The following is a 9,526-nucleotide window of genomic DNA, read 5'->3' on the forward strand; positions in this document are numbered from 1 at the left end:
CGCATCTGTAATATTCCACTTCTGATCTCTGACCACCGCCAGACTGTCTTCCTCTGTAACTTTGAGAGGGAAATCTTCTGGGTCCGAAATTAGGACCAAACTCTCTAGGCTTGGGTCCAATATCCTGTGTTGTCATTTTGGATTCCAACAAGTTGAATCTTGCGTCTTCTTGCTTCCTTCTCCTATCATGTATCTCCTTCAGAGAGCAAATGTCCTCTGTATGGTTCTTCCGCAAACAGTAGGAACAGAAGGCTCCAGGAATGGTTGGTTTTCGTGTACATTCAGTGGCTAAATGGCCTCCTTGATGACACTTACCACACCAAGTATTTGACCGTATTACATCTCTTCCTGCTCCTGCAACATTGGATAGACTAGCGGTATTCACTTTCAACGTCTGTAGTTGTTCTGTAATCACATCCATCAACTCCTTTTTGATGTTTGCAACTGAGTTGGATAAGTAATCCTTCAAGCTTTCTCCTCCGGAGGTACTAGCAGGAGGGTTTTGAGGAGTCTCTGTAATCACTGCATAAACGGGTTGGGCTGGTACAGAGGGGTCTCTGTTCTAGTTCTGATTTAGAGCTCCTGTTTGAACTGTTGGCTGTTGGCTCCAGTTGGTAGGATTCCACTGTTGCTGCTGATTTGGCATTGAGGAAATTGGTTGGGACCATTGTTGTTGTGGTTGAGCCATCATTTGAGGCATGGATTGTGGCCACTGTGGATTTGGTGCACTGTACTGTGATACCGGGGGCATCTGTTGGTAGAGATAGGAAACAGTCCCTGGAACTGCATTGGGTGGATACATCATTCCTGGCATCAGATGAGGTAGGACTTCTCTTCCTGTATTCATCACTAATCGAGCTTCCACTTCATCGTACAATCTTGCACCTTCTGTTGCAGCTTGCAGGGTGGCTGGTCTTTGCAGCTCCACAAACTTACGGACTTCTGGTTGTAATCCTCTGAGAAACACCCCCTTCTGAATGCCATCATCTAGATTATGGTTAGTCCATCTCTTCAGGATGGATTCCATTCGTGAGACATAAGCTTCTACTCTTTCTCCAGAGGATTGACTTAGGTTCATAAATTCCTCTCTCATCCGCTCTTCAAAACCTTCACGCCTGAATTTAGTAAGGAAGGCCAACTTCAGGTCGTCCCATGTGCCAAAAGTTCCTGCTGCTTGTCTCTCATACCACTGAAACGTCGCGCCCTTGAAAGTGGCGGGGAATATTGCTAACCAATGCTTAGGGGTTCTGGCATTGTTAGCCACACATGCTACCATAAACTCTGCTACATGAAGATCGGGGTCTTCATTGTACTCTCCCTTAAAAACTAGCAATGGAACTACATTCGCTGGCCTGTCATCAATATTTCCAGGACGGATCTGGCTTGGAAGTGGACCTCCAGCAGGAGGAGGAAGGGCTTGATATGCCATTGGGACTTCTGTAAAGAGTTTCGCAAGGGCGTCAAAGGCGGCTTCTGCTGCGAGCTCGCTCTCGGCTTTGATTTTTGCTTTCTCTCTTCTCACGTACCTCTGGACTCGTTCTAACGCTTGCCTTTTTATTGCGTCATTCATCAGGGGGTTGGCTCCACTATGTTGTTAGTGCTCCATAGAGGGTTAACAGAAGACTTTAGTCTCTGGAGGACTCTCTTGCCAACATTTCTTCTACTTCTTTCTTTTCAATGTCCCTGAATTCTGCTTTCATGCCACTGTGGCACAGAGGAAAGTATTCGGTTCTGAAGGTGTCAAAATGCATACGTTTGAGCATTGTAGTGGTGCCATCATCATAGTAATGCCAGCTTCTAATGGTTTCAACAGTGTATGTTGTGAAAAACACTCTGTCTACCAACTTCCAGTGGGTTGTTAATTGAACAAACAGAAGATTATCAGTACACCAAGCATCCCATGTATCTTGCTGTTGAGCGTCCACGAACAAATTCCAACTCTTTTCCTTCTTGTCCTTGTGAACCTCTACAGACCAAGACTCCTGAAGCTTCTTCACAATCTCCCACTTGATGTTGTCTGGAAACTTTTCAATGAATGCCAAATCTTCCATGGATGGTCATTCTCTCTGTTTCTTCTCTTCAGTTTGTTCCCAAACAGTTTGCCACCAAGATGCAAGTTTCTGCTGCTTCAATAGGAAGAGGAAACTGTCCACCACATAGAGCATGCATCATGATGGTGATGTGTTTCTGCCATTGTGGGATGAACTTCTTGTGGAAAGTGGCTTTGATTATGAGAAATTCCAACTCTTCAGTGGAAGAAGGAACTTTACAAACATCCATTGAATTCTTCTCTTCTTGGCAATGCCAATTCCTTCATTTTCAGCCTCTTCTAGTGCTTGTTGATGGCAAGTTTCCCCGGCTGCGCACCAAAAACATAGAGCCCCAAGAGGAACACCAAAGAAAAGGGAATTCTCTTGCAAGAAAATCTATCTTGTAACATCAACAAGCTTGTTTATCATGTTTCATATTATCACAATGAAGAAAAGAACACCAGGCACAACAAATCTTCATACAACATCATGTAGATCTCCCAGGGTTTTGATAGAATCAACCATATTCTTCAATATCTTCACAAAATCCATCAATAGAACAAAGAAAGCAAAGAAATACACCATCTTTGAATGGAAATACATCACATAGTATTCATCTTCAATATCTTCATAGTCTTCTCTCTCAATCTCTCATATACAATCACTCTGTTTCAGTAGAATTGGCTATCTCTGACTCTCTCTCTCTCTCTCCATCAATAATACATCATATCCTCACTACAATCTCTCAAAATCACACTCAATAATCCTTCTTAGGTCGTGGATACCCCTCCCAAGAGGTATGTCTGATATGAAGAGTCACCAGAGCCACTACAGTGTCCTTTCATAGCTCACTACTGTCACTTCACTCTAGTCTTTACTTGAGTCTTCAGCAGCTACTTCTTCCACTTCTTCCAGCTCTTTTGCACTTGTATTCACCTCTTTCCAAGGTTAGAAAACTTTCCCAAGCTACACTCTCATCCATCAGAACACATACAGAAGCATACAGAACAGTCTACAGAATAGTACCAGAACAGCTACAGTACAGAACAGAACAGAGACAGAGCAGAAGCAGAAGCTCTACAGAAGACCTACAGAAGGTTACAGAAGGTCATCAAAACCACATAACTCACTCTCAAACCATTCCAAACTCTCACAAACCATTTAATAAACTTTCACAAAATCTCAATCTTCATCAATCAATACTCCATCCCTCTTTACAGAAGACAATCAGAACAAAACAGACCAAAACAGAGCAAAACAGAAGTTATACAAAACCTATCAGAACATCACAGAACCATCAATAAACATCATGATCTTCCAAAACACAATCATTATCATCCAAAACACTCTCAAACCACTTTTAAATCAATCAATCATCTCATAAAATCAACCATTCAGCTCTCAAAAACAACAAAAATCAGCCAAAAAACAAGTCATTTCAACACTCAACAATGATTGTGCTTACTAACTTGTTGGGAGTCATATTGGAGATTACCCTTATGAAGTTGATGTTTTGTTTGCCATGGAACTTGTGTCAATCCTATTATCATTTGTGCGATGTGTCATAATCTCACTTTTGCAACCCTAGTAGATATCAATACATGACATCCAGAGACCAACTAGCATGTAGCATCAAGAAGGTGCATTAGCAAATTTAGGCTATGCTTACCATTAAGTTCCAGGATGCCTACACCTAAAGGATGTAAAACATTTGGTGGTAAAAGGAGATAGTGCTTGTTGGAGTCCTTTAGTGCAATTCATGAAAGTAATTCATAATTTTTGATGCAGTTAATGTCTTCCACTAAGACACATTGATTTGAGATAATATGTAATCTCGTGTTTCCAATATGAAATAAATATAAGGAGTCAATGATCACCCAAAGTTTGCGTATCTATTGACTTGAAGAAGGCAATGTAAATGTTCTTACTAAAAGGTTGAATTCCAATGTAAAATGAATGACAAATTTTCTTTAATAAGCCATCAAATTTCATTTAAAGCATTAAAAGAACTTTTTAATAATATAGAGTTGACATCTTTAGTAGTGTAGAAGTATACTTCATGCTTTTCATGCTTTTAATCCCAAGGAACGAGAATAATATACATTGTAATTGTCACATTGATTGCAAGCTAAGAAAGCAGTAACTAGTAGCTTGAACTAGATGGGGATGCTTCAAGAACTCCCTTATAAATGCATGTAGAGAATATAGTGATGAGACTAGTAGTAGTATCTCATCAACATGACTTGAATTGCTCAACCATGTGCAACTTATTTCCTCTAGTGTAAGCATTACCTCTTCTCTTTCATTACCACCACGTCCACACTAATGGTAGAGCACTGCACCACCTGGTTTTTTGTTAATAGAAGCATTCAATCCAAGCTTTTACCCCCTTAGTTCTATATAAACTAAACTTTTACCTACTTTGGGCATATTTGCTTTATTTCAACAACATAGTTACTAATGTTCTATTTTCTCTTTATGTACCTTGCAATTGATGCTTAACTTGAATCTTTCTTGCTTCATTGTTCTTTCTTGCAATTGATGCTTAACTTGAATCTTTCTTGCTTCATTGTTCTTGCCATACATCTTTAGGATTTTATCCCAAGTCTATTCACATGTGCTAGCCTTTTTGAAATATGGACTCAAAGTTTCTAATAGGCATATAGGCATCCAATAGAAGACCTTCATTCAATCTCCAATCCGTTCTTAATATGCTTTCATTTCCTTTCATAATAAGTTGCTCTCGTATAGTTCTTAACATGCATCTAGCATACTATAAGGTCACATAGAGCTTTTCCTATCAAGAAGTTCTCCATGAATTAATACCATATGAAAGTTATTATTTCTCACTTTCTTTTGCACTTTCTTCTATGACATTTTTCCTCTTTACAAGGATATTCTTCTATAGTTCTAGAAATGTGTACTCACTTGTAATAGGTCACATAGACCTTTTCACATTAGGACCTTCTCCATGAAGACCATCCTAAAGTAATATTTTGTCAAAATCTTACCCTTAATATGTGTGACATGAGAATTTTTTAATATGATTGATCCGATTTAGCAATTCAAGAGACTGATGAGTAATGGGTCATATGCATAAGCCAAATATGCAAAAATACATCTATCATTTACTCAATTAAGGGAGCATAAGCATGTTAATGCATCCAATGTGTATGGCATATTTGATTATTGATGCACATATGGGGTAGGTTATAATATAGGTTACTAAATTTATAGACCTAAAGGTGCTCCAAAAAGCATTAAAAATGTTATAATTTACTTTTTATATTGCGTGTATTTTCAAGCCAATCTTGTGCTTAAAAAACAACTTGTCCTTATCTAGCCAAAGATGGGGTTGGCTTCGAATAACCCAATCAATCTAGTGAATTCAATTGAATAAAAATTTATCACCAAATTGCATCTAATCTAATCTCACAGGTGCTGTATTTGGGAACCATATTTAGTCAAGGAGTTGAGTGAATGAATTGTGTCCCTTAATTTTTCTTGGGCAACTTCAATGTTGTGGTAAATTGTAGCTCCCATGAGCTTATGAAATTTTTTGCTTTGATGGATCTAATGCTTCAATATAATGAACTAAATAACCTTGAGCTAAAATCCACCTTTAGAAGGTTTATACTCACATCAAGGTGAAATGAATCCCAAAATTAAGGTGGTGTGACAAGCAAGAAAAGAGACTTGATATTCTGAGTAGACTGAAAATGGAATGAAACTCATTTCAATGAGAAGATATAAGCTTGTGTTCTTTCATACGAAGGTCCATGAGTTTCCTAAATCAACATATTTGTATTGCAAGACTCTGCCTATCATAGAGATCACAAATTTTATTCGTAATGCATAAGCACCACCCTCAGTCTCAATGACATTAAAGTATACTTGCTTTGATAATGACAAAATAATGGTAGACTTGCATAGCTCATCAAGCTCTTCTTGATCATGTGCATCATAAAGTTTTGGCTTTATGCCCTTTCATTTCAATAGTTTGAATTACTTTTTTTGCACCTACCATATTAGAAGTTATTGTTATCCAACTTCTCTATGTTGAAGATATGTATTGTCATTGAAGCATTTGAAGCACCTATCATTATGTCTACCAAACAAAGGGAATACATGTTGATGTAGTGATAGTAAACCAGCCTCAAAACCAAGCCAAAAAGCATGTAACAAAAAGAGGACTAATCCAATACAATGATATCCATAAACAAGAAGTACTAGGGTATTGAATACAAGTACTTGCTCTCAAAGGAACTGCTCAAAATTGTTTTTCAACATGGCTATCCATAAAATTATAGTAAATTAACATGTAATAGTAGGCAAACATACAAAATAGTAAGCTTCCACTATTAGGGAAATCTAGGTAGCAACTGGGATGTATAATGCAATTAGCAGTGCAAATTTAGAGCATAAACCATCAAGCACCAAATACTATTGAAACATCCAAGGTGTCATATACATAGATGCATACCAAGCATGTATACAATTGAAACCCCATTAATAATAAGCCATATAAGGAGTCCAGGTCAAAGGTAAATCAACCCACAATCATAAACCTATGCAGTAATCACAGTATATGTATAAACCAAGAAAGCATAAGAGAGTGTCCTACTAACTCAAATGAACTAAGCTCTACGAAAAGAAAATGCCATGTACTCCTATTGAAGCAAATCCAAATTAACAAAGAAAGTTCAATGCATAGATCTCATAACAAAGTGCATCATGTATGCATCCAAGAGTGTATACCTTCAATATATCTTCAAGCCTACAAGTGAAAATCACCAAAGCAAATAACCATTGCTCAAATGCAACAAATCAAGCTCAAATCCAAGGATCAAGGCTTGCCATAAGCATATTTGTGCACAATGAGCAATAACAAGCATTAACATAACCATGTAGCACATTCAAATAGCATATATACATTCAATACATAGACATGCACTGTGAATGCTTGTTGTCCAAACTTTGCTACAAAAAAGAATCCTTCAAATGTTGAGCTATTCAAGCTCTTATCAATCCAAGGTCGCCCATGCATCAAACCAACATCCGAGTGTTACAATAGACTTGCTCTATATTTATAGTCAATGGTTGAAGGTATTCAATCAAAATGTGTGCCCAAATGCAAGCCCTCAATGTCAAAAGTATACCCAAGTGTTTGTTGAAGCATTAGAGACCAAGGAAGGAGCTATAGGTGATCTGTGTGAGGTAGAACATATCTGAAATCAATAGTGCAAAGAATGTGAGTTATTCCTACCAGATTCGGGGATGATCTTGGTTGTGTTGGCCACAATGAAGATACTCAATTGATCCTCTGAAGACTTTGGATCAAAGCTGGAGCTACTTGAAGTAAAGGAAAGATCAATGAATACCTTGAGAATGTAGAGTTGGGGAAGCCATGAAAGCTGCAAGGAAGCTTCTGTTCCTGAGCTAAATGCAATGTTGAAGAAGGTCCTCAGATGCCTGCTCTGATACCAGTTGAAAGGTAGAGCAGGAGTGGAAGCGTGAGGTAGAAGCAAGAGCTATGGAGATTCAAGCAAGATAGTGTGTGAAAACTCCAATAGTCACAATGTGTAACTAGCATTCCCTTATTCTATTATCATGTAGAGAACAAAGAATAAAGTGAGAGTGATGCGTGGTCACCACCTACAATGTATAGGTATATGGGTAGTAAGTACAAGTAAATGTAGGCGGCTAGGCACATGCGACCTTACTCCCAATCCCTTTCTCTCTCTCTCTCTCTCTCTCTCTCTCTCTCTCCACACACCCTCTCTCTTTCTTCACACATACGCATACACTCACTCACTCACTCACTCACTCATACCTCTCTTTCACCTCAAATACAATCTCTCTCCTTGCTAGCATACGTTGGCTCCTAAGTAGGGGTGGCCTTGGTGCTTTCTCTTCCATTTTTACTTACTAAAGTCTAAGGACTACAATCAAGAAATAATTAGGCTCAACATTGCAATTGCACCTTAATGTATGCTGTTATCAATAGCCCATTGAAGTATTGATTCTACCACATTCCTTGATGGTCACTTTTCCTTATGTCCCCTTTTTCATATGTGTATCATTCAAATGTAGTAGTTGAATACTATTATACATTCACTTGAATCCCATACTCTCTTGATTAGAAGTTGAATACATTCTCCATTTGGCTTCAAGTATGGTAGGTCTAAGATCTCTAAGAGTACTCAACAATAACTTGCACTAAGCTATAATTTTTCACTATAGTTGTGAATTAGAACAACACCATTAACCTTTGTGAGGGAGGGACTAAATATTTAGCTAGGTGTAGTTGGGCACAATAATAAGCCAAGTTTAATTCTCAAATGTCTAGGTGGCCATTGTGCTATGAGGTTAGGTGGCCATTTTGGATTATTATGGGTCTCCAATACTAATGCCAAGAGGCATATCTTACGGTGGATTCCGTGAGGTTTTTCGGTGGATTACGTAAACTTTGATGACCCGGACTCATACACAAAGTGGATTCTTTGTGCGAGAAGTTGATGGGGACGCCTATCCTTTTCGGGCGTTTCATTAATTTAGTGTGTACATGGGTGATTCCATAGCGGGTGATTTCGTAAAATGCATATTAAATTAATAAACGTTTGTGAGTTTAGAGTGCGTACTCGTAATAAATTAATGTTAGGATTGATTTCTAACCAGTTGATTTATTTATGTAGCTGAAGACTGCTAAGTATTCACTTTTGTCAGTTTAATTGTATTATTTTACTAACGATTGTGAATGCTTCAGTTGATGTGTAGAGATAGCAGCAGTGCGGAGGAAAGCATTAGAAGAATAACGAGTATTCGAGTTATCACTTATATTTTGATGGGCACATACCTTAGATATGGCGCCTATATTTTGTCGCACCTATTTATTGAGGCGTTGGATATTTGTTTATTATTTTGTATGCGCATGGACGCACGATTATGTTATTTGTACTTGGATATTGTATTGGGTATACCTGACTCTTTGGGCACCGTACCGTCCATTAGCTTTATTTCTATTTTTTGCTAAAGCAAACTCAAAAGCTAAAAGCTTGCTATTTTGTAATTTGGGTTATTATTTGAGCTTGAAGATGATTAATACATAAAATACATGCTTTGTGGAGCGCTCACACAAGGCATGGGGGAAGATTGCATCCAATTGGTCTCTTGTTCATATCGTGCATGCTTTTTACCTTGAGTTTTGTGCAAAAAGTAGAGTTCTTTTGTTATTGGGGACCTTCCGGCATTTACTACGCAAGTATACGGCATCCGATCTGCATACCAGTGGTATTAGAGCGAAGCTGAGATCAAGAGCTTCCAATCGCTATCCATCTTGTGCGAAGGCGGAGCTCCTGGAACGATCGATCTCTACGGTCAATCTCGTCGCGAACAGTCGATACGGTTGGATTCCTGGCGATCAAGAACCTCTGTTTCCATCTTCAGATTGTGAAGGACCGGCCTGCAACAGCGGAGGACTACTCCTACATCCTCTT

At 38.5% G+C, this 9,526-nt stretch overlaps 1 protein-coding gene across 1 annotated transcript in view; it reads left to right on the forward strand.

Moving 5' to 3' along the window:
* Nucleotides 1-9,058, forward strand: part of LOC148014499 (uncharacterized) — a 144,706-nt gene extending 135,648 nt beyond the window's left edge. The window contains exon 10 of the mRNA XM_087666270.1: nucleotides 8,797-9,058. Within this exon, the coding sequence (XP_087522396.1) occupies nucleotides 8,797-8,807 (11 nt within the window). The 3' untranslated portion in view covers nucleotides 8,808-9,058. The remainder of the gene's footprint in view (nucleotides 1-8,796) is intronic.
* The last annotated feature ends 468 nt before the right edge of the window (nucleotides 9,059-9,526 follow it).

The sequence above is a fragment of the Lygodium microphyllum genome, chromosome 25 (assembly GCF_053477565.2).
Source record: "Lygodium microphyllum isolate KBCC chromosome 25, Lygodium_microphyllum_v1.1.10, whole genome shotgun sequence".
In the NCBI taxonomy this organism is placed as follows: Eukaryota; Viridiplantae; Streptophyta; class Polypodiopsida; order Schizaeales; family Lygodiaceae; genus Lygodium; species Lygodium microphyllum.